The sequence below is a fragment of the Mustela erminea genome, chromosome 10, assembly GCF_009829155.1.
Source record: "Mustela erminea isolate mMusErm1 chromosome 10, mMusErm1.Pri, whole genome shotgun sequence".
Lineage (NCBI taxonomy): Eukaryota > Metazoa > Chordata > Mammalia > Carnivora > Mustelidae > Mustela > Mustela erminea.
This window is the reverse complement of record NC_045623.1, coordinates 83,529,766-83,545,250: the sequence shown is the minus strand read 5'-3', so window position 1 is coordinate 83,545,250 and position 15,485 is coordinate 83,529,766. Positions and strand designations below refer to the sequence as shown.

The following is a 15,485-nucleotide window of genomic DNA, read 5'->3' as shown; positions in this document are numbered from 1 at the left end:
CTCTCCTCCTCAGCATTTCTTGGTGAACTCCTATACATCCTTCAAGAACCAACTTACCTTGTCTGGATCTCCCTTTGACGGAATTTGACACTCCCTTCTTTGTTGGATGTCGCTTACAGCACCTCTCCCAATGTTGGACCTAATCCATCCAAGCGTTCCCCCCTTTCCTGTGCTTTTTGAGATTTGTTTATTTATTTGTCATCATTATGTTTGCTGAACCAATGATGTGTTTCCAACATCATTGGTTCAGCAAACATAAATGCAGCCTCACTCGTTTCCAAGCACCATCCCGGTGCCAGGAGTATAGCAGTGAATAAAACAAAGCATTGTCCCATGCACACAACACTGTGTCTAGAAGGTGTGGCCCGTGGACGGGTGTGTACATGTGGGGTTGCATCGTGCTTGCTAGGGATAGGTGGTTTCTGTGGCTCCTGGACACACAGTCCTTTGAATTCTGACTCTGTGTGATCTGATGATAAAGGACATCTTAGAAGCTCAGTAGGATAAAAGGCTGTGTCTCTGCACTGATGAGAAGCTCTGTAGGGGTGCCCCCTGTGCCCCCTGCCTACCCCTCTGACAGTCACTGTCTGGCCTGTGTTTTGCCTCTCCAAACCAAAGTCAACACTCACCCACAGGAGACTTTCCCTAGCGAGTATGTCTGCCTCCTCCTCCCTTCTCTGCCTTCCCTCCTTCTCAGAGAGAAAAGGCCTAGGAATAAGGAAAAGAGAGGAAGTCACTTTCTGTGAATGCCCACCACGTGCCAGGCATGGTGGGAGGGGGGCAGTTCAGTTCCCACACATCAGAGGTAATCATAAAAAGGGCTTCCTTCTTGCCAGGCTCTGTTCTAGAGCTGTAACTCTTTGAGCTGGGTTAACCAGCACTGCAGCCCTACCAGGGAGGCAATGTTACTGTCCCACTCTGCAGATAAGAAACGGAGGCATCACATGGTAAGGAAGAGGCAGAAGTGGGATTCGGGCCCCACAGGCTGTGCTCGGTCACTGGGCAGCATCATGCTTATTCCGTGTCCCCCATCCCCCGTGCCGCCTCAGGGGCACAAAATGTCTCACTGTACTTTGGAGGAGAGGGAAATTGCCCAGATCTCAAAGTACCAGAGGTGAGATTCAAATCCAGAGGTATGAGATTCCCAGTGCAGGGTGGGGGTCCAGAGGCAGAGATCCCCTGCCTTACAACAGTTCCCTGAAATGCCTCCCCCATCAGACATGGAGGCCCCAGCTCTGGACAGGACTTGTCTGTTCCCAAGCGCTTCCTGCTGGGGCTCACCCTAGAGGCCGTTCTGACACCAGGGTATCTCCGGGCCCCCATCTGTGTGCCTGCCCAGGCTCTCCAGATCCTTTCTTTATCTGAGTAGCCTTGTACCAAACATAATACCTGGAACACAGCAGTGTCTAGGCAATGATTCTTGAATTGAGAACAAGGGTTATTTTGTGTGGTGTTGAGGATGGAGGGGTCCATGTATGTGTCTCTTTTGGGGAAGGGGTGGCTCTCTGCACAAACCCTCATGTCCCCAGCATAAGGGTACAAATACTGAGCTGGAGTCCAGCAGCCACGGGATGGTGGGGGAAGGCAGCCTGGGCCCAGAAGCCTGCTCCATGCCCCCTTGGCCATCGTGAGAGGCTCTGTACAGCTGGTACTAGACTTCTCAGCAGGCCACCAAAGCCAGGTGGGTGATTTCCTGGCCAGGGGCTGGTCTGCCTTATGCCCTGCTCACTAGTCCCTTTTGGTGTGGATTGATTTGTTTATGCAACAGATAGGTCCTACTTGGAATGAGCTCAGTTAAGACCAACTATTCCAATACAGTCACAATGATGGGGAAGTTCAAGGCCATGGAAGCTCTAAGCCACGTGGAACAGCAGTCAGGGAAGGCTTCTTGGAGGAGTACCAGGTGCTGAGAAAGGCAAGGAAAGGGTATCCAAGGGTAGGCAGTGGATGGGGCAAATGCATATGGGCTGGAGACAGAGTTTGCAAGTCATGGTGTTTCGGGAAAATAACTGAAGCCAGAAGAATGGAAGGCCAGAGAGCAGCCCCTAGAGTCTCAAGAAGGAGCATGCGGACTTTTTGGAGAAGGCTGAGAAAGCAGGACAGACCTCAGCTCCTCCCACACAAGGCCAGAGATGAGAGGACAAGCAGGGGCTCAGAACGGACCTATGTTTCTCCCCTCACAGGATGCCCGGACTCTGGACTCAGCGCCCCAGGAAGAGTGAACCATGAACCCTTCAGTGTCTGGGCCTCCTCAGAGGCAGTCTGGGGAGGCTGGGGCCCAGCCAATGGCAGTGGCAGGCGCAGCGAGCCCTCCTCCTCGGCCAGCGGCACACCCAGCTGCTTGCTGACTCCACAGGCTCTGTCCCAGAATGTGCTGCCCCAAACACCCTCCCTCGTTCTGACATGAGTTCCAGCTGCCTACAGAGTCTGATTTCCAGCGGCCAGGAGCCAGTACACAGAGAGCCCTGAGGAGTAGCCCCCCAGGTAAGATCACTTGTGTCTATATGGACCCTTGGCATATGGGGCAGAGGGAGACTTCTCCAGTGGCAAGGCGAGAGGGGGTTCTGGACATAGCTACCATCCTGGGTTCTGATGGGACAGGAATGGAGGGTTCCTCCCTCCTCTGCCCTGCGTTCTTCCTGCTCTCCCCGCTCAGAAGAGGTGGGAACCAGGGACGGAGTGGGAGAGGGGCTCACAGGGGTGCCAGCAGCTGAATGAGCAAGGGAGGCAGCGCTGTCTGGGCCTGCAGAGTCCCACCCACCACACCCCAGGTGGGATGGGCCAAAAGCCTCTGGGGACTAAGGGCTGGAGTCTCCCAGGCTGCTCCCAGGAGAGCTGCCAGGAGTTCCGCCCACACTGGGTGGGCCTGAGCAAAGGCAAGCCCATGACTCACAACCAAGCGGTAGGTGGTATAGACAGAGCAGAGGAGAGATAGGGTGAGAGCGAGACACTTCCAGCCTCCCTTCCCTGGCACCCACCTGGCGGAGGAGAGGGTGGGCACAGACCAGATGGGCAAGCAGCTTCCTGAAACTTAAGCAAAGGGGCACAGGCCCAAAGTGAGGTTCAAATCCCGGCTCTGCTGCTTCCCAGCTGAGCAACTATGAGCAAATTAATTAACCTCTCTGTGTTCCACTTTCCTCATCTGGAAATTGGGAATAAAAAAATATCATACCCTGTCATAGAGTTGCTGTACTGGTTCACACAAAGTGCTGAGAACAGTGCCTGGAGCGGTGTGACTAACCCATAAGTGTTGGCTCTTACCACTTCCCTGCCCATCCGCGGCAGATCCCACAGGCCATCAGGACCGCACAGTGACCAATGCCTACAGGTGCCCTGCGAAGGGCATCAGGAACCCCTCAGAGCAAGAGGCTGTGCAGTCCCCCTGAAGTCCCAGGGGAGGCCAGCAGGTGAAACCACAGTGCCTTGGTCTCGGGGGACCCCCCCCCAGACCTAGCCCCGCCCCACCAGGAACCAGGCAGAATTCCAAGACAGGAAGTGAAAGTCTGGTTCTGAGAGGCGGTCACATTCCGTAAATGGAGGTAGATCTGATACCTGTGTTCATCCCGCCGAACTCAACAGCGAAAGTGACCAGAGCAGCATTTCCCATTTTGCAGTTGATGAGGCGGCCACACCATGATTTAAAAAAAAAAAAAAGGTTTTGTTTAAAGGAGTTCAGGCAATGCTTCATATTCCTTCCCTTTTGGGGATTCAAGTGTCTGTCAATGTATTCGCTTGGTCAAGTAAGGGCCCTATTTAACTTTGCTGATCGCTTCTCGGCCCTTTTGGCTAAGATCAAGTATAACTTTGCTAAACCTACGTTTGCCTACCTTTCTTGAACGCAGAATCCTTTCTTTCACTGTTCCAGTTGCCAAACTATGGGCAGGGTTCCACGGAACACCAGTTTAGGAATCCCCAGAACACCAGGCTACTCTGGGAACATTATTGGAGAAAGAGAACAATTGTCCCCTACTTTATTTTTCAGCAGGGTTGCCACTGGCCTTGCTTCAAGTGACCTGCATGTGAGCAAGACATTGCCTGGGTATTTACAGAGTGTTAGACCAGATGGGAGTTTGGGGACAAATTTCCTGCAGTCTCTCCCACCAAACCCCCTAAGCCAAGTAAAGGGCAAGGAGCAGGTTCCCCTTAGGAGAGGCTAAGAGGAGAGGGGCTCAAAAGGAGAGAAGTCTTCCTAAGGCTCTGCCCCCTAAGGAGAAGGACCAGAGTTGGAACAGAGGGAGAGGGCAGAATGTCCCATAACTCAAGCTTTCATGCTGCAGGACCACAAGACCAGAGCCTCAGCCCCGGGAGGAAAGAGTAGCTCCCTGAACCCACCTTCCCCCACTTTTATGGATTCTGGATTTAATTACCTGGGTTCTGACCCCAGCTCTGCCTTTAGTAGTTGTGCAACCTTCATAGCCCCCTGAACCTCCGTTTCCTCCATCTGTAAAATGGGGACAACAATAGAATCTAGCTCCTCTGTGACTGTGGGAATTGAGTACAGATAATATATTTCCATAAGGTGCTCAGAGTCAGTATTCAATAAATGTGAGAAATCATTATTTCCCAGCAGGAGCGGCCAACGCCTGGGTCCACTATGAACTGGGGGATCTTCGAAGGGCTCCTGAGCGGGGTCAACAAGTACTCCACTGCCTTTGGGCGCATCTGGCTGTCTCTGGTCTTCATCTTCCGCGTGCTGGTGTACCTGGTGACGGCTGAGCGGGTGTGGAGCGATGACCACAAGGATTTTGACTGCAACACCAAGCAGCCGGGATGCTCCAATGTCTGCTTTGATGAGTTCTTCCCCGTGTCCCACGTGCGCCTCTGGGCCCTGCAACTTATCTTGGTCACCTGCCCCTCGCTGCTCGTGGTCATGCACGTGGCCTACCGAGAGGCTAGGGAGAAGAAGCACCAAGAAGCGGTGGGGGAGGACGGCGGGCGCCTCTACCTGCACCCCGGCAAGAAGCGGGGTGGGCTCTGGTGGACGTATGTCTGCAGCCTGGTGTTCAAGGCCGCCGTGGACACCGCCTTCCTCTATGTGTTCCACTCATTCTACCCCAGATATACCCTTCCTCCTGTGGTCAAGTGCCATATAGCTCCGTGTCCCAACACAGTGGACTGCTTCATCTCCAAGCCCTCAGAGAAGAACATCTTCACTCTCTTCATGGTGGTCACAGCCGCCATTTGCATCCTGCTCAACCTCGTAGAGCTGGTCTACCTGGTGAGCAAGAGGTGCCGTGAGGGCTTGGCGGCGAGGAGAGCCAGGGCCCCAGGCATGGGCCATTGCCCGGATGGTGCCACCTCTTCCTGCAAGGGGGACGACCTCCTCTCAGGTGACCTCATCTTTCTGGGCTCGGATGCTCACCCTCCTCTCTTACCAGATCTCCCTCGAGACCACGTGACCAAGACCATCCTGTGAGAGCCGCCTCATCAAACCCGGCATCTCCCACAGTGCAGCCTTGGGGGCAGGCAGCAGGGAGGGTCCGGCACCTGCCCCACTGTGGGGCCTTGGGCCAGTGACCCCTCTGAGTTGAACCTGCATTTCCTTTTATGTAAGACGGAAGTGAAGCCCACGTCACAGGGTGTTGCTATGAGAAGCGGTTTCTTTAGAAAATGGATGTGCAAGTACATTGGGGGGGCGGGGCAGGGGACGGTCAAGGCTTAATAAAAGTCAACTCATCCACTTGATTCAAGGTGCCATTCACTCTTTTGGCCTTTGTGACCCTTCTCAGGTCACTGCTCAACCTCTGTGTCCCTGCAAAAGGCTGGACCTGACCTGGCCTTGTGAGGGGCCATTCCTTCCCCCAGCAAAGTGTCCCCAGAACTCCTGGGGGTCATGCCACCTGCTCATGCTCTAAACAACCCTTTATCCCAGTTGCAAATTGAGGTCCGAGGACTATCTGAAAATATAATGGGGCTTGGCCTGTGGGAAGCTGTGTGTTGCCATGGAAAGTTCATGAACTTTTGAGTCAGAACACTTGAGTTCGAACCCATGCTCCACTGGGACTCTGGGAAAGGGACTTCAGCTCCTCTCCAAAATGGGTTAATAATACGGAGCCTGGGGGCGGTGGGGGAATGGATGAGTTCATGGCTATGGATGGGGTAAGCCAGCTGTAAAAGGCCACATAAATGTTAATCATTGGTATTAGGAAGTGCTCAATAAATGCTTGTGGGAAATGAAGCAGAGGAGCCCCTCCCGGGCTGCTCGTTAACCCTCACTATCCCAGCCACCAGGACAGCCGGGATGCAGGCCCAAGGCCCCTCTGCAACCCCCACTGGGAAGTATCCTGACTTTCCCAGAAGGCTTCCCCAGAGGCCCATAGAGGACAGACCTCCACTGGACCCACACCACCTGGGACACTTCCTGCTGCCCGCCTGCATTCTTTATCTCTGCCAGGGCAGCAGGTGTCCTCCTCTAAAAGAACCATATGGGATCAGCTCCTCCCATCCCCTCCACAGCTCACCAGCAGCCCAAGCTCTAGTCTCCAGAAATGTCCCCGCCAGGGTGGGATGTGATCCTGGGCTGGATCAAGGTTGCCCCTCTCCGTGGATGGCAGCTGCTCTGGACCGTGCTTCCAGAGCAAAGGGCAGGAGAGAGGACTAGGGACAGAGAGACCAGGGACAATAAGGTAATGGGAAGGGGGTGGGGCAACAGATAGGGACCACTGGTGCTGACCCGGACCCTGTCATAAGGATACCCTCCTGCACTGCTCCCCCCAAAGACAGCTTCACCCACATACCTGCCAGCCCAGGGAGCCAGACCCAGCCATGCCCATCGAGGCTGGAAAGAAGGCGTGGGCCAGGGGAGAGAGCTGCAGGTGTTTGCTCTGAATATGTGCCCGGGGAAGTCCGCCTGCCTGCCCACCCGCTCACTCTCCCTTGGCTCATTGGCTCAGAAAGCTCCACCCAGCACAGGAGTGAGGAACAAAAGCTGCCTCCGGGAGGCCCTCAGGCAGACAGACAAGCCCAGGGACCGGAGAGCCGCTGCTAGACCCGAGAAAGGTGAGGCCCAAATTGGGCAGCAGACCGGGCTGGGAAGCAGGGACCGGATGGGCTGAGGATCCCCGGAACACGGGCTGAAGCCTGGGCTCCGGGAAGGAGAAGTGGGGGGGTGGGGGGGACAGAGGATCCCTGGAGAAACCCCAAGGAAGTCCCAAGGAGGGGGAGGGATGTCCTGTCAGTCCAAAGGGAAGATAGAGAACCAGAGAAGAGACAAGGAGGTGGGGGTCTGGAAGAGGGGGTTTCAGTTCAGCAAACGTCTATCCCTGTGTTCACCGGGCCTGGCCAGGTGCTGAGTGCTAGGGAAACAGATGCGTGAGCTGTAGAAGCCTGCCCTCCAGGCACTGACAGTCTGGCATGGAGGCAGGGAAACAGACCATCTGAGTACCGTGATCGATTCCACAGAGAAGGGTCCTCAGAAAATGTCCCAGGGTCACAAGCTCTGAAGATCCTGAGGTCAGAGTCAGGACAGGGGAGGGGCACGGGCCAGGATGGAACCTGATGGCGCTCCAGATAAGGGGGTGTGGAGAACTGAGAGCACATGGAGAGGGGCCTGACCCGGAGTAATGGGGGAGCTGGCTAGCACAGAAGGAGGGTGTTCCTGAGAGAAGTAAGTGATTGGGGGGAGGACCGAACCAGAATCCAGAATCCTGCCTCCGTCCCTTCCCCAGTCCCTCCCTAAAGCTGAAATGGTTGGAATTCCAGAGAAACCCAGTGTGGTCAGGACAGTCGGCACTGGGTGGGGGAGGGGTGGGGGGGGAATGCCAAACCCCAGGGTTCCAAAGAGGTGCTTAGTCTGGGAGGAAATGTCGGGGCTGGGGTTGTCCTGGGCCTCTTGCTAGGTGAGGTGTGAGGGGAGGACGGCTATCACTCAGGGGGCCACCAAAGAGGCCAATAGCAACACGCCCAGCACAGGGCCAGGCTCCCATTGGCACTCCGTAGAAGTTGCAGGAAGATAAAGACACACCACCCTCCCCTCCTGACCCTGTCCAGTCCTGGCAGCTGAAAGTCACCCAATCCATACCGTCTTCGTCCTGTTTCTATAGAAGCCGTGTGATCCACAGGGCTGAAACCTGGGGTCGAAGAAGTTGGCAGGTATGTGCATGTGAGATGATTACCCTTCACGTTTATCTATGACTTTATAGAATAAACTCGTCCCTGGTTTTAGAACTGGAAGGTGGGGGTTCAAGGCCAGCCTTGCCACTTCCAGCTGGGAGCCTAGCTTGGGTGCCTCGCTGGGCCTTAGCTTCCTCCCCTGCGAGATGGGGATAAGAGCCATCCTGACCCCACCAAGTCATGGCAAGTGAGGACGTGATGACAGAGGGTTGGTGAAAGGGTTTTGCCAATTGCACCTTTAACAAAGGACACCCACTTCCAGGCTCTCCCGGCCTCGTGGCCCCCACGCCCCGAGTGGGTGCTCCCCGCTGCAGACGGTCCCCGTGAGGAAGCAAGGACACAGTCGTCATGAACTGGGCGTCCCTGCAGGGCCTCCTGAGCGGGGTCAACAAGTACTCCACGGCGCTGGGCCGCATCTGGCTGTCAGTGGTGTTCATCTTCCGTGTGCTGGTGTACGTGGTGGCGGCCGAGGAGGTGTGGGACGACGAGCAGAAGGACTTCGTCTGCAATACCAAGCAGCCAGGCTGCCCCAACGTCTGCTACGACGAGTTCTTCCCCGTGTCCCATGTGCGCCTCTGGGCCCTGCAGCTCATCCTGGTCACCTGCCCCTCGCTGCTCGTGGTCATGCACGTGGCCTACCGCCAGGAGCGTGAGCGCCGCCACCGCCTGAAGCACGGGCCCAACGCCCCGTCCCTGTACGACAACCCAAGCAAGAAGCGGGGTGGGCTCTGGTGGACCTACCTACTGAGTCTCCTCTTCAAGGCGGCCGTCGACGCCGGGTTCCTCTACCTCTTCCACCGCCTCTATGAGGATTACGACATGCCGCGCGTGGTGGCCTGCTCTGAGTCCCCTTGCCCCCACACGGTGGACTGCTACATCTCCCGGCCCACCGAGAAGAAGGTCTTCACCTACTTCATGGTGGCCACCGCTGTCATCTGCATCCTGCTTAACCTCAGTGAGGTCACCTACCTGGTGGGCAAGAGGTGCCTGGAGACCTTCAGCCCAAGGAGCAAGCGGTCTCGGCACCGGGACCACCTGCCTGACACCTGCCCCCCGTACATCCTCTCCCAGGGAGAGCACCCCCAAGATGGGAACTCTGTCCTAATGAAGGCTGGGTCAGCCACAATGGAGGCAGGTGGGTTTCCATGACCTGTGAGGGCAGTGGCAAAGACCACTGGGGCTGTAGGCTGTTCCCTAAGGCCACACCAGGGCAGTGGCATCTTTTCGGCCGCACCGCGGGGGAGGAAGATGGTTGCGGGGCTCGGGAAGCCTGCCCCTGGAGAGCAGTTTGGTCCCTGTGTCCTGAGTCCCAGGGGAGGGAGGTTGACGGCTGGTGGGAATTTTGTATAAGGCAATGGGGTGTGTGAAAAACATTAATAAATGTGATTTTCCCAGTATTTTATAGCCTGGGTGGGGCATGGCGGGTAGAAGCATTGGGGGGTTCAGCACAGACCTCAGTAAGGAGGCCACAACCACTCAGTGGGCGCCTGAGCCCCGGGACCTCAGATCCAAGCTCATCCATCTCACACACACACACACACACACACACACCACAACATACACCACAAAAAGGGCACCCCCACGACACGGTGGGAATATGGAGAGGCCACTCCAGGGGCCTCTGGACTCTGCAAGCCGCTAGCCAAGGCAGGAGGAGTGGGACCGCAGGAGACTCTGGGCCCAGCACAGGTCTGTTCTCCAGTGAACGCATGTGGTTCAGGAGGCCCCTGCCTCCGGCATTCCAGCCTCCCTCACCCTGTCCAGCACGAGTCTCAGGGAAGTGAGTCTCCTCTGAGGGGGGGAAGGGAAGGCTTAGAAGAGGTACAATGGTGTTGAGAGCAAGCCCAGGATGGGGAGTCTGCCAGGGTACCCCACGGGGTTAACCCCACAAGCCAGAAACCTACCGAGAGCATCCGAGCTAAAGGTCCCTCCCACAGCCTCAGATCTGAGGCATTTCCCTTCTCTTCCCCAGACTCGCATACCCTCATCTTCCCACCTCCACCCCCACCAGACCCTAACCAGGCCCAGAGCCGCACCTCCAGCCCACACCTGCCTCTGAGCCCCAGAGCCTCCCACCATCTGCCCAGGGATCAACCCTCCAGGAGGCCCCCAGGTGTCCGAGCCGGGAGCCGGGAGCTATCCTGACACCCTCATGCCTTCCCATCTTCCAGCCTCTCACGGCGCACAACCCAGTGCAGTATCACATCCCCCCGATTCCAACCCTAAACTCCGGAGTCAGCCCCCCCTCTCCCGCCTCTCTTCCACTGCTGGGACAGGGAGGCTTTCTACACACGCACCGGACTGCGGCGTTTCTCCTGCTTCAGAAACTTCCACGCCCACCACTGTCCCCCACTGCCCCTCCACCTGGTCCCTGCTGACCTCCCCGAGGTCACCGCTGCTTCCTCCCTCCTTGTACTCGCCAATAATACCAAATGGCTTACGGGTCCCCAACCAGATATCACGCTGCCTCACGCCTCGGGCCTTCGGATATGTGTTCCGGACACCGGGAATGCCCTTCCTTCCTCCTCTGGGACCCTTCCTCAGATCCCAAGGTCCGAACACTTAAGTCTAGCTTGTTCTTGGGCCGTTCTCCCCATCAGTCTGTGAGCCCTTCATGAGCAGGACGCTGACTCACCCAGGTCCCCAGCTACCTTTAATAAATTATTCATTTGGTAAATTTATTTGGTAAATTTTTATTTTTAAATTATTTAAACAATTAAATTTTAAATTAAATTAAAATAAATTTTAATTTATTATTATTTATTTGGTAAATAAATAAATTACTCATTTGGTAAATGAGTAAATGGGCTATGAGCTGCTCGGGAAAGGGACTTGTCTTGTTTACCTGAATCCTTCACTACACCTTGGCCAGAGAGTGCAGATAAGTCGTCCTCTTGTGGATTTGTAAGTTCCATCATTGTTGATGTTTTAACTAAATCTAGCCTAACCGTTTCATTTATGGTTGAGGAAACTGGCCTAGAGTGTGGGGGGGGGGGGGACTTCCACGCCCATGCAGATGGGCTGAGTCTACAGGGGGCTGGGGTCTATAGAGAGCCTCTCTGCCTCCCCCTCCCCGAATCATGGGACAAGATCAGCAGTCACTTCGTCTTAGTTCAGGGTCCCTGAAAGCAGAGCCGGTGGCAGGAATTCATGTGCCTGAGGATGAAGGAGTAAGGGAAACAGGCAAGGGAAGAGACTGAGCTGGGTATGGGCTCAGGGGCATTTAGCCTTTACCCCTGTGCAGTGACGGGCCTTCCGACCATACATGCTGCCACTGAGTTGTTCCCGCTGGAGGAGAGGGCACCAGGCGTTGAACTCCCGTATCAGTCAGTCGTTGGCTTGAGTCCAGCCCGTGGGCAGGAGGGCTGACAGGAAGGGGTAGGTGACTCCCATTTAATCAAGGTCAAATCTCCAGGGGCAGCCATAAGCCATGAGAATCCTATATTCACAGCAGCTAGGGAATGGGTGTCCCCAGCTAAAGGGGATGTAGGCACGGCACCAATACCATCTACTGAACTCCTGATCCCAGGAAATAAGGGTAGCTCTACCTCCAATCCAGACCAGAGCTGTGACCACCCAATCCTAGAACATAGGCTGGCGCTCTCAATCGGTTCAGAACCACTCAGACCCAAACAACAGCCAAATGCTAGCCAGCAAACCAGCCATAGCCCACTCCCTGTGGGATACCAGAGTCCCCATCCCAGTGTCCACCTCGGGGCCAGCATCGGGGGAGGGCATCCAGAGACCTGACTCCTGTGGCAGCCCTCTTCATGGGATCTGCTCCCAGAGGTCCCAAGTCCTGAGCCAGTGAGCCATACAGAACCGAACACCATCTGAGCAGCCCAAGGCCTCAGAGAAGCTGGAAGAATCCTCTAGAAACACATCCGCCAGGGCATTTTCATCCTCAGTCTCACCCACTCTCTCAAGAACCCCCCACCCCTAGGGGCGCCTGGGTGGCTCAGTCGGTTAAAGCCTCTGCCTTCAGCTCAGGTCATGATCTCAGGGTCCTGGGATGGAGCCCCGCATCGGGCTCTCTGCTCAGCAGGGAGCCTGCTTCCCCCTCTCTCTCTGCCTGCCTCTCTGCCTACTTGTGATCTCTGTCTGTCAAATAAATAAATAAATATATAAATAGAACCCCCCCCCACCCCAGTCACTACCACTCTCAGACTTTCCCACCTTTCTTGAAATCTCTTCACTCAGCTGGGCCCCTGCCATCTGCCCCTCCACCTTCTACCCCACCCCCATGGCTGCCCCCTCATTGCTCCTCCACTCATGAAGGACTCGAGGAGTCAGGGTCTTGGGGTATACTCTCACATCCCAGGGCGGCTGGAACCATCTGGGCGTCACTCCATCCTTTTCGTGCCATGCCCTCTGTGTCTCTCATGACCTCCTCCTCCGCTGCATTTAGCTACCCACTCACAGGACCACACCTGGGACTTTGTCTTCACCCAGAACTGCTCCACCTCAAGAATCTCTCATTGGATTCAAATCAACAAATATTTATTGTTCAATTTTACGTGACAAGCCCCATGCTACGTGCCAAGGATTGATGTGGGAAGACTCAGATACAGTCCCCGATCTCATGGAAATTACATCTCATGAAGAGGACAGCTTATGGCAGGCTGGGGAGCACAGGGTGCTGGGGAGAGTGGGAAGGTGTATCCAACAGCCAGAGATGCAGGAAAAACTTGCCTGAAGCTTCTTTTTTTTTTTTTTTTTAAGATTAAATTTATTCATTTGAGAGAGAGAGAGTGCATGCACCCAGATTTGCAGGGTGGGAGGGAGGCACAGAGGGAGAGGGAGAAGCAGGCTCCCTCCTGAGCAGGGAGCTTGATGCGGGGCTCCATCCTGGGACCCCGGGATCATGATGGGAGCCGAAGGCAGACCCTTAACCGACTGAGCCACCCAGATGCCTCTTCCCTGAGACTTCCTTAAGCGGATGTCTAAAGAAAGAAGAGGACTTTGCCAAGCAGAGCAGGAGCATGCCAGGTGAAGGGAGAGCAAGCTTGGTGAGGAGGATGGGAAGTACTCCAGGAGGAGGCTCCTGGGAGGACTCGGGCTGAAGCAGGCAGGGGCTGCGTCTGCAGCACTTTCTTGGTAAAGCCTTGTTCATGATCTTGGACTTTATCCTCAGGACAACAAGAAGTCACTGGAGAGGCTGAGCACTGGAGCGATGTGATCTAAGGCATGGTGCCACTGGTTAATGTGCTGAGGGGCCCGGGCGGGGCCACCTACTTGGAGACTGACACAAGCGGTCCAAGTCACAAACAACAATGGCCTCAACAAGGGTGTGCGCTGCAGGTGTGAAGAAGTGGCTGGATTTAAGGAAGATTTATGAGATGGGGTCGGATCGATTTGGCGATCTGAGTGGGTGTGGGATCGGGTGGAGAGGCACCAAAGGAACACCCGGGTTTCTGCTCTGGGTGACGGGGCCATCTCCCAAGGGGAGGAGCAGGTTTGCAGGAGATACAAGGAACTTCCGTTGCAGACACGCGGAGTCGGAGAGCTAGGTAAATTATCCTGGTTATCCCCTCTCTCTGCAGGACCAGCTCAGCCCCTGGAACCCCCTTCTCTCTTTCTCTCTCTCAAATACTGTACTTATCACCATTTCCGGTGACTTCACCTCTAACACCTACCTCTCCGTGCTTTGACTTCCTTGTTTCCATCGATCTTTATTCACCTGTGACACCCACCCACATACACACTCACACCCCAGACCTCGGCAGTACCCAGAGCTCATCACCTCCTCTCCCTCTGCTTCCCGCTCCAGCACTCCCTCTGCCACATCTGTGGGCCCTCCCCATATGGCTGTCCACCACCCCCTCTATGACCTCCCTTCCCTCTTTCCCCAGCTCAGACTCCCAGGGCCCTCCGTAGATGTATCCCGGATGGCTCCCTTGCCTTTGACTGTTGCCGTAGTTACTCAGTAGGCAAGACCCCAAGCCCAGTTCAACCCCATTCTCCACGTGGCACCCGGAGCATCTGGAGAATGCAACCAGAAGGACTGGTTTCAATGGAAACTTCTGATCACAAACCTTGAGTGAACACTCAGCCCTTCTAGCAAATTCTACATTTTCCTAAAACCCTAACCCTAGTCCCAAGATGGCTGTATCATACTTTCCCTTCCCCCAAAGCTCCAGTCCCTGTACCCTTAAACCTCTTGGGCTGACAGGCAGGCATTATGTGCCCGTTCATCCTGCCTTCTCCCCTGGGACCTGGATGAGTGTCCCTGCTCCTGGTACCCCCCTCCACTCAGACACTGGAGCTCTCAGCTCTCACCGACTCTGGACTGTGCTCCACAGTTTTTGCCCTACAATTCTGTAAATATGCTAGAATGTCCTCTCTCTTTTTTTAATTCCCTCTTGACACCACATCCTTCTCCAGCTACCACCACCTTCACAAAAAACCAAAACTCTCTGAAGGTTGTCTACACTTGCTGTCTCCATTCCCTTACCGCATTTACCCATGGGAGCCAGAGATCTCTTCTACCAAGATCAGTCAAGTCCCTCCCCTGCTCAAGACCCTCCAGGTGGTTTCCCATAATGGCCATGAAAACGAAAATACACCAAACTCATTGCTGTGGGCTGCAAAGCCCTACATGGATAGGCCTTGGCTGCCTCTCCAGACTCATCCTCTTCAGCTTTCCCCTCTGCACATCCCCACCCACAATGGTCTTCTCCCATCTCGGAGTCTTTGCACTGGCTTCTGTTGGCAACGCTCTTCAGAGCTTTGCCTGAGAGCTTCACGTGACTTGTCTCCTTGTCATTCACATCTCAGCTCATACATCCTCTCCTCCAGGAGGCCATTTCTAACCCACCCTTCCCAAAGGAAGCACGTACACAACAGTCGCTCTCTACCGCATGACCCCATTTTATCTTCTTTGGAGCATTTACTAGTACATGAAATGTACTAGTGATTTGTTTACATGTCTGTTCTCAGTATCATCCCGCTAGGATGCACTCCTGAGAACGGGAACTCTGTCCTGTCCACCCATTTATCCACCAGCACCTAGAATAGCGCTTGACACACAGCAGCCACTCAATAAAAATACACCCAGGTGGCGATGTCTAGTAGGCTGTTGGATGCTGGGGGAGGGAAAGGACTGATCAGGAAACAATGATTAGGGAATTGTCGGCAAAATGTCTGAATATAGCATAAGATTTTGCTCCAGAATTATCCCTCAAGTAGGAAGGTTTTGTCTTATACCCAAGTCCTTACGAAGTCTCCCATGTTGTGGGGCATACTCTCAATTACTGCATTTCGAACAACAGAATGCTCTTTGGGGAAAATTCATTAGCCTGAAATAACCCCAATCAATGAAGTCCTGGATATTCATGGCAGCCACTGGGTGGACACAGAAAAAACGGAGAGAG

General features: G+C 54.9%; 2 protein-coding genes across 5 annotated transcripts; both read left to right on the top strand.

Moving 5' to 3' along the window:
- Window positions 1-2,302: 2,302 nt before the first annotated feature.
- Window positions 2,303-6,168, top strand: GJB5 (gap junction protein beta 5). Of its 2 annotated transcripts, none has more exons than XM_032302230.1 (2): window positions 2,303-2,484; window positions 4,568-6,168. In XM_032302230.1, exon 2 carries the CDS (start codon window positions 4,595-4,597, stop codon window positions 5,414-5,416), a length of 822 nt encoding a protein of 273 aa, XP_032158121.1. In that variant the 5' UTR covers window positions 2,303-2,484; window positions 4,568-4,594; the 3' UTR covers window positions 5,417-6,168. The 2 variants fall into 2 exon arrangements, with proteins under 2 accessions (XP_032158121.1, XP_032158120.1); XM_032302229.1 differs by having other exon boundaries at window positions 2,304-2,484; window positions 4,571-6,168.
- A 733-nt stretch (window positions 6,169-6,901) lies between these two features.
- GJB4 (gap junction protein beta 4) lies at window positions 6,902-10,225 on the top strand. Of its 3 annotated transcripts, none has more exons than XM_032303582.1 (3): window positions 6,903-6,999; window positions 8,043-8,091; window positions 8,375-10,225. In XM_032303582.1, the coding sequence occupies exon 3, from the start codon at window positions 8,461-8,463 to the stop codon at window positions 9,259-9,261; it is 801 nt and encodes a 266-aa protein (XP_032159473.1). In that variant the 5' UTR covers window positions 6,903-6,999; window positions 8,043-8,091; window positions 8,375-8,460; the 3' UTR covers window positions 9,262-10,225. The 3 variants fall into 3 exon arrangements, with proteins under 3 accessions (XP_032159475.1, XP_032159473.1, XP_032159474.1); XM_032303583.1 differs by having other exon boundaries at window positions 6,917-6,999; window positions 7,990-8,091; XM_032303584.1 differs by lacking the exon at window positions 8,043-8,091 and having other exon boundaries at window positions 6,902-6,999.
- The last annotated feature ends 5,260 nt before the right edge of the window (window positions 10,226-15,485 follow it).